The 25,548-nt window shown below is 38.5% G+C and overlaps 1 protein-coding gene across 3 annotated transcripts in view; it reads left to right on the forward strand.

Moving 5' to 3' along the window:
* The window catches only part of LOC145985356 (protein kinase C-binding protein NELL1-like), a 197,763-nt gene that overhangs the window by 139,211 nt on the left and 33,004 nt on the right, over nt 1-25,548 (forward strand). For all 3 annotated transcript variants that reach the window (XM_083119272.1, XM_083119270.1, XM_083119271.1), the window contains exons 5-7: nt 15,774-15,929; nt 17,711-17,839; nt 20,076-20,169. In XM_083119272.1, the coding sequence (XP_082975398.1) occupies nt 15,774-15,929; nt 17,711-17,839; nt 20,076-20,169 (379 nt within the window). The remainder of the gene's footprint in view (nt 1-15,773; nt 15,930-17,710; nt 17,840-20,075; nt 20,170-25,548) is intronic.

The raw sequence follows: 25,548 nt of genomic DNA on the forward strand, positions 1-25,548 counted from the left end.
GTATGTCCGTAATGAGAAAAACATAGAATATTAGTAAAAAGTTATGTGTGTAAAAGTTGAGAAAATGGTGAATAATGGGGAATACTGCCATAGGAGTATTCCTTGAGAAAAAAGAGTCGTTAGGACATCTGACCACCACGTGAGAGACCTGGGTTCGATCTCTAGCGGGGAAGAACGGAGATTTTTTCCACCTGTTCAAGCGGCTCCTGCACCCACACAGCGTCGTGTAAAGTGCGTACCTGGAGGAAACTGGGAGTAAAGGCTGATCACATTACCCCCACCTTCGGCCGTGCTCAAGAAAGTGTGGGGCCCTAACTCCACACCCCCCAACTCCAAACCTCTGCGAAAGACGGAACAGAATTGCGTGGTGGGGGAAAAACTACTGTAGCTGCTAGCCGTTTACAGGAGCTTGTAGTGCTTCGCGCCGCCCACTCGCTTTATCCCCTAATCTACTATAATGCGCGCGGCCTTGCTCCAGATATTCCCCGGACAGAGTATAGAACAGTGTCAGGTTTTGAACAGGTAAATCTTTGCAATGGTCACAGATCACTGAACACTATAGCCCAATTTTCTACAGCTACAAGGCCCCTTGTGGAACCTTGAAGGCGTTCACAGAATATAATGCGAAGAAACTCTGGTGGTGCGGCTTCCTTGTCTGTTGATACCATATGTGAAACTGTCAGAGAGTGGTTCAAAGAGGATCATAAAGAGGAGGCTTTTTGGTGTTCCACATCCCTACCTCATCAGCTACAACGGGTATGGGACAGTTTGTACTCTGAAGAGGTCTTGTGATTTTTTAGTAAAATATTATTTTAAATAAAAACTCTGGATCAACTGGATACAATGCATCTCTGATTTTCACTTCAGAAGTGACCCAGTGATTATCTCTCTTATTTCTTTCAAACTTGGCATTTGCCAAATACTCAACATTGAAGACATTCTAACATCATGAGCAGACATTCTAACATCCTGTTAATCCTGTAATTATTGACTTTATACCATCAAAACCAGGGAATGGTGGGTGAGAGAGAATCACTGACAAAAGAACTGGAAGTCTTTGCTTATCCCTTGATATAAGATACTTACGTACATCGACATGCAGCTCATCTATTTTATCTGTGAACTAGTAGGCATGCCAAGAATCCACTTGGTTAGCATTGAGTCAGTCACTTCTCTGCCGTCCCCCACAACTCTTCATGGGGCACATCACAGCTCAGTCATCATATCTGACCAGATCAGAGACCAAAACTTTTGTGATCGTGTTATTGGAGTTTGAATTATTGTTTTAAGTCTACTTTACGCACGAATAGGCTAATCGAGACTGGACCCACAGGTCAAAATGGACTCCAAACCACCAAATGTGCCTCCACCGAGTATTGAACCTGGGACTCCTCGATTAGATGGGCGTTTTATTGTTAAATAGCCCTTTTGGACAAAGTCAACATGTTCCTTTGGAAAGGCCTTGACTTTCCAACCAAACATATTTTCTTCCGCACACACTAAACTGGCATGGTGTAAAGCACAAGGAAGCACTTTATCTTTTTTTACCTTTTTACACTAAACTATTTCCTATAAAGTACTGCATGCAATGATAAAAGCAATTGAACCATAAATGACATTCTTAAAGAAAGAACAAATGTAATAAGTCCAGTTTTATAGAAGAGATATACTGCAAAACATCATGTAACAGGTGCTTCCTTGAGTTCCGCGCTTGCAAAACGGGGCGGGAAAATAACCTAAACTTTCTCGCTCATCTCGCACCCAAACGAAGCATCCTAGAAGAAAAATGCACAGAACATTTTTTGTAGAGAATTTTATGTAGATTATTTTTTATCATAACCTGTTTTGTTTAACATCTTTTGCTGTAAAGTCCTTTCCAAGCGAGATATTTGCAAAAAACTGATTTTGGGCGCCATTTTTCAAAGATGGCGGCCAAATCCGAGGTGGTACAGGGGTGCAAAATTAATATATTGTTAAGAACCCTTTTAGAAAAATAATAAAATTTGTTCCAACTTTCCCTAATTGTTTTCCTTACTGGACCCCCTTATTGACTGGCCTAAGAGGTAAAAGTCCAATGGTGTCGAGTCAGGTGAGCGTGCTGGCCATTACACAGGCCCTCGGCGACCAATCCAGTATTTAGGGAATTCTTGATCCAGGTCCATCATCCCATAGTGCGGTGGGCACCATCTTGCTGGAACCATATAGGATAGCTCCCATCCTCGGACAGGAACGATGGTAAGATTTCCCGTAGCAGAAGCAAGTAGCCCTCTGCATTTAAGTTGCCCTCAATGAAAAATGTACCAACAGGTCGGGAACCCCAAGTACCACACCACACCATTAGCTTCCCACCTCCCATCACCTTGCTGGGATCTGTCCAATGTGGATTTTCGGTTGACCAGTACCGCAGATTTTGCTTATTCACCTCCCCCGACACATAAAAATTAGCCTAATCAATGAACAGAATCTTGCTACCGAGGGCTGGTTCATGTTGAAGTTGTCCTAGGGCCCACTCACAAAACTCCAAACCTCTTCTGAGGTTCTGCAGAATGTGGTAAGGTCATGGGAGAGACGTTTACACGTGTGTCTTGCGCAACAGAGACGCCATATTGAGCATGTGTTATAACTTTTGTGGTACAGTTATCTCTACAACAATTAAAGTTAGGTGCAACAAATGTCACAGTTGGTTTCCTGGTGAAATTCTAGCCCACACTGATGTGTCGCACGATCCCCCCTTCCCATTTAAAATTTTCACGTTGGTGTTAAGATGGCGGACATCAAGATGGCCGCCGACCGCGCGAGTGGCGTCAATGTGGTTCCCCCTTGGCCTGGCAACGATTGGTCGTCACCATTTCTACGTCGCGCACTGCAGTGGCCTTGTACCGGGGGCGTTAAGGGACTTATCGTATCGCAACGCTCATGTGATAAATGCAAGAGGTTACATTTACAGGAATGGCGATAGAAATTAACTTAAGTTGGATTTGGGTTTTGTACTCTCTATGACTGATCCGATATGGATTGGTTTAGAAAAGGATATTTCTTGCCTTACAAATAGATGAAGATTATTCCCACACTTGTCTGACCTCCATGTCAGACATCAATCTCATCACACATCATTGTCCAATAATAGTTCTCTACTTCACTTCTTCTCTCACACAATCTGCAGTCCTTACTCTGTCTCGTATTCTCGCCAACTCATCTCACTCCCTGTCAATTCCAACACTCCAAGCCTCCTCGTCTCCCAAGTCAATAACCTCACGTTTGCCTCATTGCTTGTTCCGCATTCCTATCTCTGTTTCCTACTATGCTAAGAATGTCATAAGACTTGTCATTTCTATCCAATACCTTGGGTACGATACGTTATTGAGCCACCCTGTATGACCTAATAAATAGTCATAAGCAGGTACATATTTCACCGATGACGAACATTTATCCAAATGTAAAACCTGTTTTTCTAAGATCTTTAATATTAAAATGCTTTTATCTCAGAAGTAATATTTAGCACATTTGTAGTTCAGGCATTGGTGCGACGATATGTGTGTGGCGCTCGCACGCAACAAATCCATTCGAAATGGGTTTCCTGTTTTCTACAATATAGTAATTACTGCTAAACAGATTGCCGTATATACAACATAGTCGTGTGCAGCTTGCGTTGTCCGTCTTTTAACGAAGCTAACCGAATTAAGCCCGTTAACCGTGGTGCGGAGTAATTTGTCTCCTGTACTGACACCATCAACCCGCCTATATCGATATAATTTGCTTTCCTTCGTGTCCAGCTCCAATAACCTTCTCTAAATTGTTAATGGCATTGTTTTTAAACAATGTGGGGCTCTGGCGGCTCTGGTCTCGTCAACAGATGATACATAACGACGGGTATCGGGAAAAAAAATAGTCAGTTCGTTTGAAGTTCACTTTATTATCGGATAGGCTAATCGGAAGGAGCATGTGTCGAAAATTCTCGTGGCACGTCAGGAATCCATTCCTCAAGCATGCATGCCTGTGCTTGTTATAATTTCACATTAAGTATTCTGTCTGTTCATAGGATTCAACAATCTATGTCGTTGACTGCTTTCATTGGGCATGGAACATATGTGTATTGGTATATCTTTATGATAACAGAATTCAGGTTTCAATTGGTGCCCATGGAACATATTGGTATATCTTTGTTTTTGATTAGTGTTTGTGGAACATATTGGTATATCTTTATGAGACCGAATCCTGATTTTGACTAGTGCCCATGGAACATATAAATTAAGGTGGTATATCTTCGTGAGAACTGAATTCAACTTTCGATTAGTGCCGATGGAACATATTCGAATATCGTTATGAGTACTGGCGTACGCAGGGGGAACTGATGGGGCTACAGCCTGTCCCGAAATTTGCATAAAATCGAAATTTTTAAATGAAAGCATTAAATTAGTGGGGAAGACTCAAGGGGAAAATGCAAACCGTCCTTAAAATGGACCCGATTAACATTTATGTCTTTGAACAAGGTTAAAAATAATTGCGAAATGTTTTATTGCGCACACACGCTCCCTATTGTGCAGCTATGAATAGAAATCTTGCGTACGCTAGTGATTCCGAAACCTGAATTATATTTGTGAGTAGCAGTACCCATGGATACAGCACGATGAAGTTTCATAAACTCGGCTCTACCTTGTTATTTGAAAAGAAACTATTCTGCAGTAATTTAAATGCAGTGTTCCTTTCTCAGACAGGAAATTTCATTTTAAAAAGAGGAAAAGTAAGAGTGTGACATTTGACTGCTTGTGTTCCCACGCCTCACATTTGTGACCGGTGAGAAAACCGATTGGTAATTTTAGAACTTGAATTGTGTAACTTTTCACGTGATTGCTTCTTTGGTCTCTTCCCTTCGTATTTTATTTATTGCTAGAACGAGGGAGGGGAGGTAAAGGGGAAAAGGCCAAACGATATAGTGTTATGCGTGCTACCCTTCCACCCATCCCCCTCTCGGCACCAGCTCGTGCCTGGCGATAGCATCTTTGGCACACACACCCTCTCCGCCGTGCTATTGATTCCCAGGGGGTCGAAAGGGGGCGCTCGCAGTTTGCCCTCCTGTTCCACCTGAAGGTTGGCCCTTGTCATCAACCGATTCCCCATCCGTCACGGGGCTTTATCGTCTCGCCAAATCACGTGATTTTCTGTAACATCCTGTGAAACGCGCTTGTGGGGATCTCGGCTATACACCTTGTTATTATGTGAATCACGTACGTACTCGACCCCACAGATTTGCCGATTCAAAACCAATGATTGATGTGAAATGTCAGTGTAAGTTCGTTGTGGGGTCGTAATCTCATATACTCGAGCTCTAATATCATTAAATAGATTATTTTTTATCACATTGTAGCCTTGCAAAAAAATTTATTATGGGTAAAGTAATAACACAAGGATTTTTTTCCTTCTGTGATGAAAATAAAAGTACTGTTTCGAGTTGTATTTCGTCAAATACACATTACCAATATTTAAATCAGTTCAACATAAATATTTTTCACAAAATGTTGCTTTAATTTTGAATTTTATTTCAGAAAATAGGGAATTTTATGATTATTTCAATTAGATCTTCTCTTCTGTTGTGTAATGTATCCACACTTTTCACAAAAACCTCCAAAAATATTAGTCACCCCCAACCAGAGGCGAACCAAAGGTTATGGGAGTTAACTAGTTCTCCCTTTGAACCCTTTGTTCCGTTTTCCTATCCACACGCACATCAAAAACGTTTTTCATCAGTTCATACATTCTTCTTTTCATCGCATATTTGTAAAAGGTCTCATTTTTCACAAAATATACATTGAATTAACTAATTTAATTCTGTACACTTGGAGATTTAAAGAGAAATAACATAAAGAACGATAGTAATGATTGTAATGTCTACAGCGAAGGTGAACTTTATACGTATGGGAACGTTGAATTATGTCACATGGGTATAATTGATTTTCTAAAGAATAATAGCATTATAATGATTTTAACATCTTTACCCTATTGATTTCCTATTCTAATTGTCCTTCGAGCCCCTCAGTTGTTAAAAACGTTCTCCACAGCAGTCATTTTGTGCAAATTTGTGAGGGCTTCCAAGTTGCCAAACTAAAACTTCAGTCCGTGGCCGACAACCGTTTGAGGTCCACGGCCTGCCAGTGCTAGTTTTGCATCGACATTGTTTAGTTCCACCTGGGATGGAATCCATAACAGCTCGCACCAAAGACGAAAGCAGCTAAGCTGAAGTTATCTTCTAACTTAATTCACACGTGAAACTTCCTAATATGGAAAAATAATAAAACTATCGATCTCCGTGGCGGAGTAATTACCATAGCGCGCTACGACGCCGGGGGGTCCCGTGTTCGAATTCCGTCCTGGGCATGGGTGTTCTTTGTGAATGTTCCTTCATTGATTTCATCATACCATATTTGTATTTTTTTTTTCTCATTTTACGCCGTTTTTATGCCTCTGTAGTCTTGATTAATTAATTGAATTAAAATGTGTGGGTGCATCGGCACATACGGCTATTTTGCACCCTTCAATGTACATGGGGGAAATACCTCCTTATCTAAAAACATTACCTGGGAGTTTAAAAAAGAAGTTTAAAACGTCCCTTGAGAAAACTTAAAAGTGCAGATTGTAAGAGGGCCTACACAGGACAAACACAACACACATAAAAGGTAAGGACACACTGAAAAAATGCTTTTTCTGAGAGAACGATAAAGGCTCGCTCTTCTCACAGAAGCTAAGGACATTATTATTTAAACACACTCATCATCTCCCAACATGGATGATGAATCGCTGGGAAGCTTAAAACACTGCTTGAGGAAATTGAAATCGGCACATTCGAGAAGGATGTGCCTAACATTTAAAACGACACGTGGCGATGTAGGCCAGTCAACAAAGGGTCCAATAAGGAAAAAAATCAGGGAAAGCTGGAACAAATTTTATTATCTTCTTAAAAGTGTTCTTAACAACATATTAATTTTGCACCCCTTTACCACCTCTGCTTTGGCCGCCATCTTTGAAAAATGGCGCCCAAAATCAGTTTTCTGCAAGTATCTTGCTTGAAAAGCATTTTACAGTAAAATAGTTTGACAACAATTAATCTACATAAAATTCTTCACAAAAAATGTTCTGTTCATTTTTCTTCTAGGATGTGCCGGTTAGGTGCTAGAGGAGCAAGAAATTTCACCTTTTTTCCTCCATCCCATTTTGCAAGAGCGAAACTCAAGGAAACATCCTATTGTACAATAACTTGAGGTTCTCATTTCCTGTTAAAATATTCCAATGGCGTTTCTTGAAAAATGTATTTTCAAGTTGAAATATCTGTCTATAATTAAATAATAATTTTGTAATATTTCACGTAAAACAAGTGTGCATGCGCGAAGAAAGGCGAGGCGAGGGCCTCTCCGATGACGTAGTGGTAACGTCGTCGCCTCGTAATCAAGGGGTCCCGGGATCGATACCCAGTGGAGGCACATAGTGGTTCAGATCCCACTTTAATCTGTAGGTCCAGTCTCGATTAACCTTATTGTGAATAAAGTGAACTTAACTCAACAGACGAGGCGACCGATGCACGGTATTGAAAAAACGGTCCATTCAGAGCGACACGCAAGCGACAAGCGACAAGTCCAGCTTGTCGCTTTGTGCTGAAAGCTCCCTTCATCTTCTAGAACATTGTCAGATTTTTGGCACGCCATTGCAGTGTTCACAGATCACTGAACACACTGGAGGTGCATCTTCTTTGTGTGTTGTGATAGAAAGTCACCACACATGGGTAAGCTAACTACATTGCATTGGAGGCAAGTCATTTCCATCCATTCTGTATTTGGTGATTTGTTCAAAAGGAATGGAATTATAGAGCAAATTCTGTGGGAGACAAAGAAGCCAGATTAAACTTACTTTCAGTCTGTTTAATCCTTCAGCATTGTGATGAGCCGGCTCTTGTACCTCTCATTTGATTTAAACGTGCTTTGACTTCTTGTTGCAGGCACGGTTTCATCAAATTTGAACTCTCTAGAAGAGAATATTAGTCGACGAGCACGTTCAGTAGCTTTGTTATTTTTTTTCTGTCACATTCGCACGGTGGGGTGTAAGGGGTGACCTTCCACGTAGTACACCCAAATGTCAACCTCACTTCCACGTTAGTGCACCCTGGACAGAAGACTAACGAGGCTCTGGCGACTGGCCCCATGGCCAGTATAATTTTGTTTGTATTGTCCTGTTCTTTTGTCCTTATGTGTGCTGAGTGCCCCTTTACAGCCTCAGCTTTTAACAGCAGTCAGAACATTTTATTTTTTTTTGTTATTAAACGTTAGAGTTGTTATTTGTAATAGTAAGGGGCTGGCCCCCGTATAATGTGACGGGAGCAAAATAGCCTAAGTGCTGACGCTCCCAAAATTTTAAATTCAATTCAATTCAATTCATTCGCACGGTATCCATCAAAGACGTTAATGGTATTTTTCTTGCAGTGTTTCTTTTCGTACTTAACGCACCTATCTAGAAAGGTATCAAACATTTCCCGCTGTTAACAAACAACTCTGTGAATCAAGAATTCTTCATCAATGATGTAAATAGAATCTCCAACTTCTTTACTTTCTGAGAGTGGTACCAAAGGATCATAAAGAGAGAACTTCTTGGTTCTCCGCATCTCGACCTCATCGCTGAGAACGGGCAGGAGAATTTACTTCTTTATCCCTTGTTACTCCTGTAATTATTGACTGAATACCATCAAAATCAGGGAATGGTGGTTGAGATGAGAATCTCTGACAAAAGAACTGGAAGTCTTGCTTATCTATTGATATACAATACTTTCGTACATCGACATACTGCTCTTCTATTTTATCTGTAAACTAGTAGACATGCTAAGATTCCACTTAGCACTGAGTCAGTCACTCCTCTGCCATTCCCCAAAACTCTTCATGGAGCGCATCACGATCTGTTCACTCATCATATCTGACGACCAGATCCCGGACCATAACATTTTCATAGTTCTATTGTGAAATAACCTTTTTCGACAAAGTTAACATATTTAATTGGGGTTATTTTCTCTTTGAGACCAAGCATATCCTACACATAGTGACGCTAAATATTTCCTATAAACTATTGTGTGCACTGAAAAAACAAGTTGAACCCATAAATGACATTCTGTAAGAAAGAACATAATGTAATAATTCCAGTTTTATAAGGGAAATGCTACAAAACACCATACAAAAGAGGTTTCCCTGAGTTTCGCTCTTTCAAAATGTGGTGGGGGGAAGGAGAAAAATCTCGCTCCTCTAGCACCTAAACGGCACATCCTAGAAGAAAAATGAACAGAACATTTTTTGTAGAGAATTTTATGTAGATTAATTTTTGTCATGTACTATTTTACTGTAAAATGCTTTTCAAGCGAGATATTTGGGCGCCATTGTTCAAAAATGGTGCAAAATTAATTTGTTAAGAACACTTTCCAGCTTTCCCGGATTTTTTTCCTTATTGGACTCCCAAAAGCATCCCTTGTTGACTGGCCTAATGAGGATGAATGATAGATGAAATTGATGAAGGAATTCTCTCAAAGGAATTCCCATGGCCGCTTCAGAACTCGAAACCTTATGGAAATAAAGTAATGTATCAATGAAATGTGGAACGACAATGTCGCAATCGGAAACTCCAAACAGCATGAGTGCTATAGCCATCAGCTTTGAGATGCATTTGCAGAACAAAAAATAATGAACTGAATCAACATTTTTCTCCAGCAATTTACTTTCAAAATTTAATCGAAACGAATCTGTTGCAAAAAATATAACATTCTTGATTTTTAGGGGCGCACGACTTTACCCCATAATTTCCCCCCTGTTGTCGAAATCGCCCTTTACTTGCTGCTTCATTCTGTACAACGACGCCACAACGATCTATTCTTGAAGAATTTTCGCAGGAGCCTATCGATCTGTGCAAAAACGTCTTGGCGGCATTTACTTTCTAGGAATTCTTCCTTTGCATATGAATGGACGGTCAAAACGCCGCGTCTACATGTTGCTCCTCGCCCCATCTATTGACAGCGGCTCGTATTAAGTACACACATGCTGGAGAAACCTCGGCTTGACCATGACTTGAACGAGAGACAGAAATTGTATCGCGAATGCAGCACTGATAGAGAAACACCACATGGTGCAGAAAATTTATTTACACGCTGCTGTGTATGTAAACGTGCGGAGAAGTACGAGGATTGCCCGGAAAGTAATGTACAATTAAACTTAAATTGGGGCTACTTGTTTTAAAGAAAACTTGTAATGAATGGTCAGTTTTTTTTCAACTTAGCCACGGTTTAAATACTTGTCCCTCATGCAAATATCTTTTTCATGTATGGAAGTTATTTCTTATATACAACTACTATATACAACTACTGCAGATGTTATAATGTTGAGATGCAACGAGATTGGTACCAATTTTTGCACTTGATTCTTGACCCTCACGTGACAAGCAGTACCGAAGCTGAAGGAATGTCATTGTTTTTTCCCCACAATTTTCTTGAACTACGCATTTGAAATTTATACCGATGGTTACTCAAAGATGTATGCACCATCTGATGAGATCTGCAGGTCTCCACTTAAGAAACGTTTCAACAGTGAATGCAGGATGGTGTGTTATTTTTACTCAAGTGGCATAACCTAGTGAAAGATAGACCCTACCCTACAACCATTCTGACTTTTTTTTTTATTAAGTGATCTCAGGAGAATGCTGGGATAGTACCTTTGATCACAGATTCCTTCTCTCTCTCTCTCTCGTTTCTCATGACCTAATGGAGTAAGCAAGCTACTTTAATTAAAGCAACCAACCTGTCGTTAGTATGAAGAGTATTGCCGCCATGACTCTTAGGTGCAGGACTGATTCGATCTAGTAATATGCGATGCGCTCATATATCATAGCGAGAAATGATCTATGCGCAGTCAATTCCGCATCGTCGCCATTTTTTAAAAAAAACTTCGAACCAATCTCGCATTCGGCGGAGAAGCTCTTGTGTTCAGTTCCTCCATTTTATTCGATTGGTAAATATTTGCGCCTTTATAGCCTTCGTTCTGTTCCATTTGGAAGAATGCCAACTGCAAGAGGGATGGCCTCGTCTGAGTTCCCGTCTAGAGGGAGAGCCCCCCCATCCTCCCTCTTTGAATTTTAAATGGCAGCCCGAAACCGCGCAGAGAATGTCTAATACGGAAGGTTCTCGATTGAAAGGACCTCTCGCGGGAACAACGTCAGGTATTTCTTAATATCCCATCCCCATATTTGCATCCGTTCTCAGTCCGGATGGCAGGTTGCGGAGAGAGAGAGAGAGAGCAATATGATGTTACACGTTTCTCTTCTTAAATGTTGGGTTTTACCCTAGAAAAATAGAATGATGCAAATTTAGATACGACCGTGAACATATCAAACATGTTGGTATCTCATTCAGATAAAATGTAAGTTCTGAAATTGTAATTCTCTGAAAGTGAGACAAGTAGAACTGATTGTACACTTTAGCGTATATTTTTTTATTTGTATTTTTATTCCTTTGTAATTTTTATAGTTTTTTTCTTTTTTTCAATATTTCAATGTAGACTACTAAATTCCATATTCAAAAATTGTGTAAACATGGTCAAGTGCAAGAAAAGTCTCCACAGCCTTAACTTCTCCGTGTAAAACAAGACGAAATAAATAAATTGAAGATTTTTTTTTTCTCTCAAAGAAGCTCAAGCTCCATTTTCTCTTTCATTAGTTGACGATCTGTCTGTTCATTTTGGTTGCCTCGGATTAATTTTAGACATCTATGTCCTCCTCTAATCCGTCTGTGACGCCAAGTGAACGATTGACATGAATTATGCCAAGCGCCTTCTATATTCTGGCTCATCTTCTGATGTTCTCTGCACATCCATTGTGATAACAAGTGTTAGGCAACCCGGCTAGCACTTCGTTTCTTTGGGTTGCATATACACAAGGATAAGTCAAACATTGCGTGCCCGCCTCGGCGTCTTCTATGAGCATTTGATCCACGTTGTATTCGAACTAGAGTACTCTAACGAGTGAAAAATTATGTGTGTTACTCACACAATGTAATTTACAATTATTGTATTAGTTTTTGCCACGCCGGCTCGGTGGCTAAGAACGTTAAGTGATCGCCTTTCGATCTCGCTACCCAAGTTCCGAGTTGAAATCCCGGCATGGGTGTTCTTTGAGTGTGTCCTTTCATCAATTTCATCACTCACCCTCCTCGACGTGATTAACGAAAAGCGACACTAAATAACAAAAATACATACATGCAAGTACATACAGTAGTGCTTGCCATGTATTCTATATTACGTAAGGAGTATCAAAAGTTTGTTTTTATGTTCACTTTATGATAAATAGGCTAATCAAGATTGGACTGCAGTTTAAAGTCGGATCCGAAACACTGAGGATCTCCACCGGGGATCGAACCCAAGGCTCTTTTTTTATAAGGTGACCGCGTCGCCAATAAGCCGTCGGGAAACGTAAGTGTTATTACTGTTACCATTATTCATGGTAACGCTAGGTCTCAATGGGGTGACAAGGCAACACTTTTGAGAAACACTGCTTTATAACGTTGTAGGTGCGATAGAAGAATGTATAAACTATTCACACTCTTCACCAACGTGCAACAATTGTGCTTTCGCTCTGAATTATGGGTGTGATTTTTTTTTTTTAATTAAATGCACGGTGACATTCTTTGTGCACCTAAGTTGCACCGAGAGAATAATAAACACCCGACTTCACAACCTAATTTATCGTCGCTCTCCAACGAGAATGGTAACTAAAGAAACATGGAAATAATAACGATAAAGGGAATTTGAGGAAATGGAATATCTCCAGCAGCAACCGTGGCTTTTTTGAAGGGGTGAAAATTAATATCCTTAATTTTAGCTACTTTGGAAACTCATTTACAGTCCGGCGATCTTTATTCTTTCCTCCCTGCTTTCTCGTGAGATATTGACCTCACCCCATCTCCAGCGTTTCTCCGCCTTTTCGGAGAAAGGAGAGAAAAAGGTGAAAATTTGTGGAACCACGGAGCGGAGCCTGATTACGTCTTCCAAAGAGAGGGGGAGAAAGAAGCGAGTCCTCCCCACTCCATCCTTCTGTGCATGGGAACTAGGGCAGATGCAGTGCCAAGATTTCTTTAATTGGAGCAGCTGATGCTGTGAGAAAGGGGGTGAGCGAGGGAGACACCAAATGCAGATGCACTTTTTCTGTTATTGTAGAGTTTCTGCCAAGCTCCTTTCTTTTTTAAAAAAAAAATCGGAAATGTGATTTCCATGTTATGCAGTTACGGCAAAAGGGTTGCACTTTATACCCAAATAACACGTCCGCTGATACGAATTCTTCCGGAATCGCAGGAAAGATACTGCAAACACAGCCTTACGCTGAAAGCAACGTTATTGAGAGACGCGTTCTCTCAACGGCCGAAGTTCGAATTTCGTTTAAATAGCTCGGGAGAATATTTCTTCGAACAGTCGGTATCTGAAATCTATCGCGTGCACAGTCGGTGCCTCGGAATTATACAAGTTGTTAAACTAAGAAAGTTATGACGTGAATAGTTGTTGCCTCCGACTTAAAATCGGATTACCGAACGTTACAAAAGGAGTTACAGCTAGGAGTAGTATGCTATCGGAAAGGAGTTTTATTTCAGAAGAGTTTCATCAGTGTTCATCTATGAACCAGCGAGTCGATCGTCACTTCGAGATCTACAGGTAACGAACGTTCCTCTATCCTTGTCTTTCATTCTCTCACACGCCTGCCAGACCAGTCAATTGTAGTGTTTAAAGTTAATCGTGAGTGTAGTTCTTATTTCCCCTTGCTTGGTTAAGTGTAGACGTAGCTTTTCAGAGCTACCCCCTTTCTCTTACAACGTTCCTCTCGCTTAGCAAGCGAGTGGCTAAAGGCTGCCATAGCCCATCAACGATCCCCTAATATTTAGACGTTGTACGATGACGATGTACACAGGGAACAAAGGACAAAGCACGTGTTTTACGTATGTGCCTTTCTTGGTATATAAATCACTGATTTTACACAATAAAATGGGTATGGGGGGTTCTTCTGTAAATGTAATTTTGTGTACACCCTTATTAAAAATGTCTAGTTACAGGACCGATTAAAATTCATCTATCTCTCAGACCCTACATCGCACATGGTGGCTAGAAATAAATTGTTCTTTCGGCTCGTGTTTTCTTTTCATGAAGTTGTGGTAGAGCAGACGTACCGCTCGTAAACGTAGCAGGAAAAAAACACCATCTGGAATCTGTCTCGGTAAACCGCTGGCCCAAATCAGTCCTTACTTTTCGACTCCCTTCGGCGTTGTCATCCGCTTGATTGCTTTTGCGTCCGATAGATGTCTCTCGTAATTCCCAGACGTCTTCGCCAGCTGCAGCCTTTTTTCCTCTGCTCTTGTGATTTCACTTAGCTCGTGACTGGAGGAAGGAAGACGAGCGTTTCAGACAAGTGACACGTTGCATTTTTTCTTGCAGATTTCTTTCAGATCATCTGAAAACCGGTAGCTTACTGCCATAGATTAGGCGCGGGGTGGCTAGAATCCAACAATTAAAGCTAACTAATAGTAAAACCGGTACACAATCGCTGTAATTGAGTGATTTATTGGAGAACTGTGAAAAATGTTCGATTAATCGCTCGAATGGGTTTCATAGCATTAAGAATGTGTTTACTTTCAATTGTTTGACTCCCTCAATAGACTGATGGATGGGTCAATCAAAATAAATTATGTCGCTTTGAACTGGGATTTATTAGAATTTAATTTCTAGAAAAGTTTAGATTTCACGTTTTGTAATTTCCGAGGTATCGACAGGATACGTTTGATCGACTGTTCTCTCCCGACCAGACGGATCTTACTGATGGAGTTACTTTGTGTTGCATTGAGATGATATTTTCTAGACCTATCTGTCCACGAGGTTTTGTTTTTGGAACTCTGACACAGACAGACAGACAGGCACAGATATGCCCATCGCATAAGAATATTTTTTTAAAAAACTTCTAATGAATAGTACCCTAAAATTCAAGCCATCACCGGTACATTGCATTCTGCCATGAAGTTAAAATAAGGGGTTGGCTGGTAGGCTCCCACATATACTCGATCTGAACCATAATGGAGGTGTGATCAGCACCACCCTCCACCTGCATTTTAGACCCAGACATTGTCAGAAAAAATCCTTACTGAAATCACTCTCCCCGGAAATCGAAACAGAGTCCTCATGACAATTAGGCACAATACCAACTGGATCACTGTGGCTACTGATCATAATTTGAATGTCTGAAATTAAGTAGATTGAAAGCACTTGTGGGAGGCTAAGTTGTGGTGTTATACAGAGTTGCTATTTTCCAAGTCTCCAACCCCCTCTCCCCTAATATATTAAAAATACTTTGAATGTATGGAACCAGTCTACTGTGCATATGGCTAATCTCAATGATGAGGATGATTTATGATTAGATGATTTTGATGAATGGACCCTCATGAAAGAACACCCATGCCCATTAAGGGATTTGAACTTAGATCCTTTAGTTGTGAGATCACATGTTGAGCACTCAATGTGCGAAGGCACCAGAGCAGCAGTTGGAATTATTGTTGAAATTTATTTGGCAGTCAATAACAATGCTAGTTATAGTATGCGAGAGCAGAACAAACAGAGTAAACAATATATAACACTTGCTGAATAGTTTTCAACATCATAGAAATGCACAAGGATACTTTTATATTTGTTCTGAAAAGCTACTTTTGCATTTTTATCATGCTCATTCTTCCACAGGGTGCACTTCAAGATGTACGATTGGTGGCAGGTCCCCACGGTTACCTGAATCAGTGCCCTCATTTGGATACCACATGCCCCACATGTGGACAGTTTTCCTTGCTTCAGTCTACAGTGGAGCAACTACAACGACATTTACATGAGCTTACACAAAGAGTGAGTATATTATTGTTAATTTTAGAATATAATTTACTCATTTAATTAAGTTGTACCTTGTAGGTTAAGTTGTTTCTGTGCTCATATTGCTGTATGTATAGCTCTTGAAGTGGAATTTTTTTGCACCATAAGTGAAGTGTGCCTTGCTTAACCTACAAAGGCCTTTTGGAATACTATGTACAAGTATTTGCAATTTTTATTACATACATCTAGTTAAAACTATAGATACATACAGGCCGTATCAAGGTTTGTGGAGGCCCCTGGGCAAAATGTCTTGTGCCCCCCCTTTTTTTTCTAGGAGTTTTATTAGCTCAATATGTTAGCCACCAATTTTCAGCAGTTGAAATGGTAGACCTGATTTTAGAATCAGTAGTCATTCACAATCGAACATATTGCAGATAGGTTTGCAGGGAGAATAGAGCAGTAAAATAAGGTTACAGGACGATAATTGTAGCGCTATAGCAGCAGTAAAATTCTGGGTCTAAATGTCTACAGTATATTATGAAGAGTGAACACCATAACTACAATATATAGTAAATACTAAGGGGGTTCAGACGGAAACAGAGAACTGAGCAGTAGACTCGTAACATAATTTATTACAAATTATATTATTTACAATTAAGAGTTAATATGTCACTACATATGCACGGCCCATCTACTGGACAATTACCAACAGGTTCATTGTGGAAATTGTAGTAACTACACTTTCTTCAAAAAAATTATTCTACTATATCATCGAAGTCCAATTCACGAAGTTCATGTTCAATACTTAATAAACAAAGATTGGATAAGCGATCCTGTCCCATGGCAGCACGAAGCCTGTTTTTCAGTAATTTCATTTCTGAGAAAGCGCAAGTATATTTTATCTCCACAATTTTTCCCCTAGAAAAACTCACTGTTCTAATGCGATGTTATTAACGAAAAAAAAGTTATGTACTTCGTAAGATTATTTATTATCTTAATCGTATCTGAGAATTGATTGTTTTAATAAGTGTGCCTTATTTCCACACCACAGCCAGATCAATCCATGGTATAAAGTATACCGAGCTTCAGACATCTACAAACCAAAGAGTGTATATAAGCTCTTTGCTACAAACAGATCGGCGGAGAGCTGTGCTACAATTGGATCCAGAAGAGTGTAGACATACAACAATTTTGAAGGTTTTTTTTTATTATTTTTAAAATACAACTCCTTATGTAATTTTCACAAGCATAGCCAGCTGGTTAAAATATTTTTTGGTGGAGGCCCTTCACAGCTTCCTTTTGGTGGGGGACCCGGGGCAATTGCCCCAGTTGCCCATAGGTTAATCCGGCCCTGCATACAGGCATTCCCTACTAACATGGCGGGTATGTTTCAGACAACAGTGTAAAACAAATCAGCCTCCCAACCCTCCCTTGTTAATACATATAATTACATGTAGTGATATGTTAAGTGCCCAGTAACAATAGATGAATGTGATACATCGGTAAAGATAATAAATTTTGAAAACAGCGAACTTCAGCACCAAAATTCACCAATAGTGATAAAAATTGTAAAATGAACATAATAATAGGACCGGAATTATAATGCTACTGGAATCAACATAACAATAATGAGATACAATAATAAGTTATTGGAACTTACCTGTGACTCTCTTTAACACTTTTTTTCATACATAGCTTTCTCTGTTTGTATTTCTTTGTTTTAGGTAAACTAGAGTATGCATTATAATCTTAAATTGCTTCCTTTTCTGTTTCTGAGTCTACATCCTTCCTTACTTACTGTGGTCTTTCTCCTACAGCTGGTGGTGGCCGAAGCGAGAATTGGTCGAGTGGAAGAATGTGACTGCCAGAAATCTTGTCGAATCAATGGTTCGGTGCATGCCGATGGTGCTACATGGCAAAAAGGCTGTGACATATGCGCATGTGTAGTAAGTAGGCCCAAAATGGGATCTTTTCCTTTCATACTTTCACACTGGCTGCAATAAGATTATATTCTGTGTAATGGGGCGAAAAGTGTGTCAAGTACCCAAGCTCCACACACTAACTAAGATGTTTTACTTGTTAAACAAACACACACTCTTCAAGTAATATAAAACAAGCTCAGACAAGTTTTACTTGGATTGCAAATTTATTTTTAAATATTACATTTGCATATTATGACATACAGAGTAGTCTGTCCGTGGAAAGTTGTCTCACTGTATCACATGTTCAGTATGGCCCCCGTTTTGCCGCACAACCTCTTCAAGGCGGGTGCACGTATGTATTTCTTACCACTCTATGGCACATGTCTTCGTGAATATCATCACACAACTGAACTATCCGACCTTGCATTTCCATAATGTTTGCTGGCTATATCGGGAAGAGTTTTTCCTTTAAAAACTCCCACAGAAAAAAGTCACAGGGATTTAAATCTGGGCTTGAAGGCGGCCAGAAGAAACCTCCATTGTGTCGATCAGGATATCAATTGGAAGTCACTGTATCACCAAAAATTGTGTTCAAGAAGTCCAACACAACATCAGCGGTGTGATGGGTAGCCCCATCTCACATGAACCACTGAGTTCCCATTGGAAGATGAGTTTGCGAGTAGCTGTGGTACGAAATCATTGTGCAGCATATTCAAATATTGCTGTGAGTTGACTGTATCGTCAAAAAAGACTGGCCCTATGAATCCGTGACTGGACAAAGCTACCCACGATCACTTTATCTCCATGCTGTTTCTTTTCGTGCACAATATGTGGTGAACCTCTTGCCCAAAATTGGATATTTTGTTTGTTGACAGTCCCATCCATATGAAAATAGGCCTCGTCTGAAAACCACGTATTGTAAAGAACATGATCTTTTCCTTCTGACCACCTTGCGAATTCCATTCTTTTTCATTTGTCAAGTTCGGATAGTTTTTGCAATACAGTAATTTTATACGGATACAGCTTGAGATCACTGTGAAGAATTCTTTGAGCTGAACAGCAAGAAATGCCCATTTCTTGTGAAGCGTGCTACGTGTCATGGCAACTCGAACAGCCTCAATGTTTTCAGGTGTCCGAACTGGAGCAACTCAAGGTTGTCTTTCTTCTTTCACAGTGGCTTCTTCCTCGAACATACAGTACAAACGAAGAATAGTGTTTCTTGCTGGAGCCCATCGTGTTTTGAAATGAGCTCGAAATTTCCGTTGCGTACTTGTAACGCTCTTCGTTTCTGCATACAACAGGACTGTTTTGGCATGCTGCACTGAAGACAAATGCCCGTGCTCAGCCATGGTCTGTCACTGACTGGCAGCAAATGGATGTGTTTACTAGACCATACCTAGACATATTTTCAATGTTTTTGAATAGTAAATGATTGTTAATATAAGATGGACAGAAGACAATGTGCAAGGTAAACTTATGACGAATCAAATGAAAAAAACATGTGTATGATCAACGTTAAAAATTTGTACATTTAACATTATATGGGTAAGTTCTTCCTCTGTATTTGCATACAATGAACTTTCATTGTAACTCCACAGTACAATATTTCTTCTGTGATATATGTACTGCGTTACAGGTAACTTGTTACTTTAGTGCAAAGGTAAGATATTTCGGTCCTATTATTGTTATTGCATATTGCATATCACATGGATTGCAATTATTAAACTCCAATGTAAATAAAAAAAATCGGAAATCAATTGCAATACAATAAAGTATTAAGTAAGAATTTTAGTGTTAGAATTAAAATGTTCCTTGTCTTGAACTTTACGAAAACCAGAAACTCTATTTATTAAATGTGTAAGAAATTAGAATATTTTCTAGGTATTTCCTTTGCACAATCCCAGACAAGACCAATTTTAAATATTGATTTTTTATTTATTATATTACAGTCCAATGAAAAAAAAAGGTCAATAGCCTTCAATATCCATATTAATCGATAGTTATCACCATTCGAGTATGTGTCTTCCCCTGCCAGATGATTTTGCTTGTACTAGGTACAGTGTAGTCTGTGGTTTATAAGGCCTAAGAAAAGTGTTCGCACAAATCAATAGAGAATATGCTAACTGTCCCATCCTGTAATAAGTAATCCTTGGTGGTAGTGCACCAGCAGTAAGAGGAGTAGTGATAGTATTGACATGCAGTAATTTATTTCACAGTTTACTTTTGTGTTTTATTTCATGCATTTATTATTTTTTTACAGCGTGGACAAATTCAGTGTAGACCTGTACAATGCCCAGAGGTATCGTGTAAAAATCCTGTCTATACCCCAGGGGAGTGTTGCCCAAGCTGCCTCAGTAAGTTGGTGTCATTCATGATATAGTGAAAATGCACACTAAAAGTTTCAGTAATACATAAATAAATAAATATATGTGTATATATAGCATAATGTGAAAATTACTCTGTGATAGTGCCTATGCATTCTGATTAAGTACAGTTTTTATTTATGTGTGTGCATGTATAAAATGGAAATTTTAGTCGCACAAAATCATTGCAGAGCTTGGCCATTTGATACTGTCAGTTGTTTTATCATGGTCTTCAATTTGCATGTCCTAATTGCAGTATCTGACTTTGAACAAGTGTGAAGCAAGATGAAAAAAATGGTGTATTCAGAAGCACACAGGTGATTTGCTTTGTTCATATATTCCTTCCTCTGCCCTTGCTTACACATATATACCTATCTCATGGTTTCATAACATTTTACTGAATTATCTTTTAGTATTGCTAACAATTTAAGGAACAGTAATTGCATTAAATTACAATTAGAAGTTAAGAACTTAAATTGAAACAATTCTAAATCTGACCACATGTAGATATTTAAGTGTAGAACAATGGCAGAAATAATTCCCACGTATTGTAATTGAACTTAAAATATAGCATCAATTTTAAATCATATTGATTATGCAGTCATTATGGAGAGAATTTCCAAAAATCCAAGTATAATAAAAACAAAATGTTTTAGAAGTTTCTCACCTAACATTAATGTACATAAAAATTCCTATTAACTAACATAAAAATTCGTAGCACAAACAGAAACTTATAATTCAAGTAACCAAATTTCAATTTTAATTGCTACTGTATTATGTATCACGTGAAATATATCAAATATTTTATCATATCACATTCTCTCTCCTGGTGAATTCACATAGGGGCACTACCAGTGGCATAGCAATCTCTGCAGTGTTCTCCTGAAATTTTGTATGTAAATCCCAGAATTTCAACAGATAGTGCTGGGATATGGAAAAATTGATTTACGGAACAGATGTGGGTCAACAAGGAAACAATTCGAACTGGAAATTCCTTGAGGCGAGCGAGCACTGTGGAATAGGTATCAACAATCAGAGTTAGCTGTATTGTACGAATCAAAGGACACCACAAATAACTTCACGATTCAGTGTTCGTATTTTAATATGTAGGGGTAGTCAAGTGTGTTCTCAGTTACATATCATATGGAGGTGTCTGCGATAATAAGCAAATGCGTATTGGCTCAGCCAGTGGGAGCCTGGTCAACTTGACATGTTCGTCTCCTCTGAAGTGCCAAATTAAGTTAACTTGCTTGCAGATGGCCATCAATAGGAAAATGAACCTTCATCTCATACTTTTCTACACTGTTTGTCGTTAACTGGTCGAGTGTAACTTGTCTTTGGTTATGATTCCAGCAGAAAGATTCTGTTTCTCAGCCAGGGTATCTAATTGCCACACAATAAACAATCCAACTTGGTAATTCATGAGCTTTAACCACTAATATTAGTTTTACATGTATTTAAAATGTGACTTCCCACTAACTATTTTCAAGGGACCCCAACACTTTTCATTTTCAAATAAGAGTTGAGATAAATTTCCAGTATTGTCCACACCTGTTGTGTGATACCTTATTCTCGAATTTGAAATACTGTGACAAGTTAGACTTTTCTTTTGACTGTTAAACACCTCAAAAGGGCCCAAAAACTTAGGAGGTGGGGCCCAGTGGGCAATTGTCCCCTTGCTGTAAGGGCTAGTACTGCCTCATAATAAGTCATGTATTCTACATACCTCTTCTGATGCACAGGGTACCTACCATATATGAATTATATATCATAATTATTTTGAGGGATTTCGTTAAGTTTCTTTTTTCTACCATATTGAAGTTTTATGGACATTTCTGTCAAACCGGTTCTTTTTTTCCAGTATTATGAGTGTTTTTTCATGATGTATTAAAAGCAGGCCTTGTGTTATGAAAAAGTCTTAAGAAATGTAAGCTCAGTTGTACAGCAAAAAGAAATGACATCATTAAATTATGTTTAATACTATTAAGGTCCACTAACATTAAAATTAAACTCAGTGTCCGTGTGGCAACAACCTTATGAGTATCAAGTTCTTCCAATCCACTTTTCATTGAGTGACACATGATCAGTGAATATAGTCTCATCACCACTCTATTTCCTTCTGGTAACTTCCAATTGACCCTGTGATGGTGGGTCAACACCAATAGTCTAGATGTTCAGTTCATCTCTCAGCACTGAAATTGCTTGAGTATATTTGTTACTATTAGTATTAGTAGGGTAATGTGAGTGACTTTTCTGTTAAATCTTTGGCAACCCAACCAAGGGTGTTAAACGCACTTCAAAGTCCAAAAGAGGAGTGTTTACTGCCCTTCAAACAATTCCCCAAAACAGTATTTTTTTAATGTCTGTATATGAAACCTAATTATTTTTAGAAATTCTATCAAGCATGAATACAAAATCATCACTAAATTTGTGGCCCCATGAAGCCTTCCCCCACCTCCTCCAAAAACAATCCTGGCTTTCCTACAACACTGAAGAAAATATTTACACAATTTCCTCTTCCAGTTATTTATCAGTGTGTCATATAATTTTGATTTTGTTTCCAGAAGCTACTACTGTGATAAATAAGTTGATAATGAAAATGTGATGGAATTTGTGGTTAATGTTTATTTTCTTGCCAAACTGAGGGAGTGGAAGGGGGGGTTAGCTAACTAGTGTACTTCTATGCACCCTTCTGCATCATCATCTTGATTTTTTCACCAAAGCCCCCCACCAATATTTAACTTGCAGGCAGGCTACAGAAACTGTGCTGCGCTGCTGGGCACTACTATAAATGCATATCAATCCTTCCTTCAATTATTTTCTAAAACCTTCTTTTACCTAGATTATGGGATAACAATGTTTTCAGTGCATCAAGCTATGTGATGTCATAAGGAAAATGTATAGCATTTTGTAGGTTAGTCGCGTGTTACTCACAAATCCAGAATATAAAAAGGAAAGTTAAAAATTGTACTTACGTATGTGAGTATAGTGCTCTTATTGTAGAACGACGTTTCAGAGATTGACTATCTCTTTCCTCAGGTTCGTATAAAAAAACTAAGTACTTGACACAGTACCGTGTCAAAAATGTAATATGAGGATTGTGGTTAAGGGTTGGTTAGGATACATTTAAAATATGTAAAATAATAGCAAAAACTTAATATTTTAAATGTATCCTAACCAACCCTTAACCACAATCCTCATATTACATTTTTGATGTGGTACTATGTCAAGTACTTAGTTTTTTTATACGAACCTGAGGAAAGAGATAGTCAATCTCTGAAACGTCGTTCTACAATAAGAGCACTATACTCACATACGTAAGTACAATTTTTAACTTTCCTTTTTTATATTTAGGAAAATGTATGTATGTTTACTTGATTGGTATGGTATTGAAATGCAGAGGGGATGGCATCACAACAGTAAATATTCAAACATAGTTTTAAAGTATTTCTCAAACAGTTTGACTTGTTACTGATAGAAATTCTAGCTTCATTTTTCTCCTGTCATTTTGTCTATTGCAAATTACAACAAAAATCAATATTATTTTCTTCATACCATAACAATTTCTAATGCTCTTAACACTTTTCATGCTTTTCAAAATGTGATGTTCCAAAGGGTTTGTTTTCCGGAAACAAGAGTTGTTATTAGGATATAATGATAAAATAAAATTTTCGACAGTGTCTAAATTTACTTTCTCTCCTCATTTTGATGACTTTTTATATTAAGTGTGGCATAAATATTATGCCTGATGTGTATGTTTGAAGAAAATACTATAATGTAATTGGTAATTTTAGTGCCTTCTTTCATTCTTGAATATTCAACTAAAAACATCAATCTTAAAGTATGTTAATATTCTATTGTAGATTTTAACTACAAAAATAATTTTATGCAATAACCATGAATACTAAAGTCAATTTTGTTATGTGCATCCAAATAGGTTGCAGTTTTTTAGATGCGTGTTTTTACATAATATGTTGATAATTTACACTGTTATTTTATGAAAAAGACTGAAAAGAATACAGTATTGTTAAATAGATGTTATTAACTGCTTACAAAAGTATGAATAAAATGTTATTGTTTGAATTTAGCTTTTTCTGTGCTAAGTAATAATGGCTGGATTTGAAATGTCTTCTTGTCTTTATTCTATTCCCTACCGAAATCATTCTGAATATGTCTCGAATAGTACTTATTTGAATGAAACTATACATAGTTTGTATATTAATGGAAAGTGCATGTGATTAGTCATTTCCATAGCCATTACTGGACATTCAGTTCGCACTGTTGATATTAACAGTTTGTGTAACTTCTAAAATGTCATTGCAGTGTGCAATTTTAGTTTCATAATTGAAAAATATTCGTAAAAAATTGTGTAGAACAAGGAGGCAATTCAAAGGACAGTTGATGTTCCTTCATTATTTAATATTAACCCCCAAGGCTGGAATTTTAATACCCAGAAGTCTAGGGCCTGGGCGGTAATTTTAAACTCAGAAACATGGTAGATTCGCACAGCATTGTTTAAAATGCTGAATCTTCGGAACCACTAATGCAATTCAATTGAAACTTTCAACATAAGTAAGGTACATATCCATGGGTTTATTAAACCTGCAAACATTGTTCAGAAAGTATAAATACAATAATACAATACAATACAATACAACAATTTAGTAATGTATAATATTGAATAGTCAGCACTCACATTATGTTGTTACTTTGCCTGAGCATCAGTCCCTGTTTCATTCTTATTTTACCCTTAGAAGTCCAATTTTGTGTGAAACACTTGAAGCATGTATCAAGGCACAAACCAACATTACAGTCAACACACCAGTAAACCATGTCTCTCCTTTTTCTGTTTTCCATTTTCTGTTTGCTGCACACAACACGTCTTTGGGGTTTCCCCTTTTTTCCAGTAGGAAATGTCATGAATTAAGTGTCATTTCATTTGATTGTTGAGATTTCACTTCAGTGTAGCCTAAATCATATTCCTCACTACCTGAAAATAATCTAGAGGATGAATCATTGTCACTTTCTTCAATAATTTCACGAATTTTGTCGCTCACAAGACCCTTCAATCCGCTGCTCCCCGCATCCTTTTTTACGAAAAACTACCGCAAACAAGGGACAAACAAAAGTAACTTTCAAAATATTTTCGCAAAATGACACTAGGTGGCAGTAAAATACAGTCTCACTAGCAAGCAGAAGAAAATTTATTGGCACGGAACAGGCATTCATTTAGGGCCATGATGCGGACGTATGGTGTACGTCAAACTGCCCATGGTAGAAACTTGTAGGTCAGTACGCTGTACATCCAACCGGCCTTAGGGGTTAAATACCAGGTTGCATTAAAAATTTGAACATAATAAATATAACTTC

This window comes from Lepisma saccharinum, chromosome 3, assembly GCF_977018435.1.
Source record: "Lepisma saccharinum chromosome 3, izLepSacc3.1, whole genome shotgun sequence".
NCBI classification, from domain to species: domain Eukaryota; kingdom Metazoa; phylum Arthropoda; class Insecta; order Zygentoma; family Lepismatidae; genus Lepisma; species Lepisma saccharinum.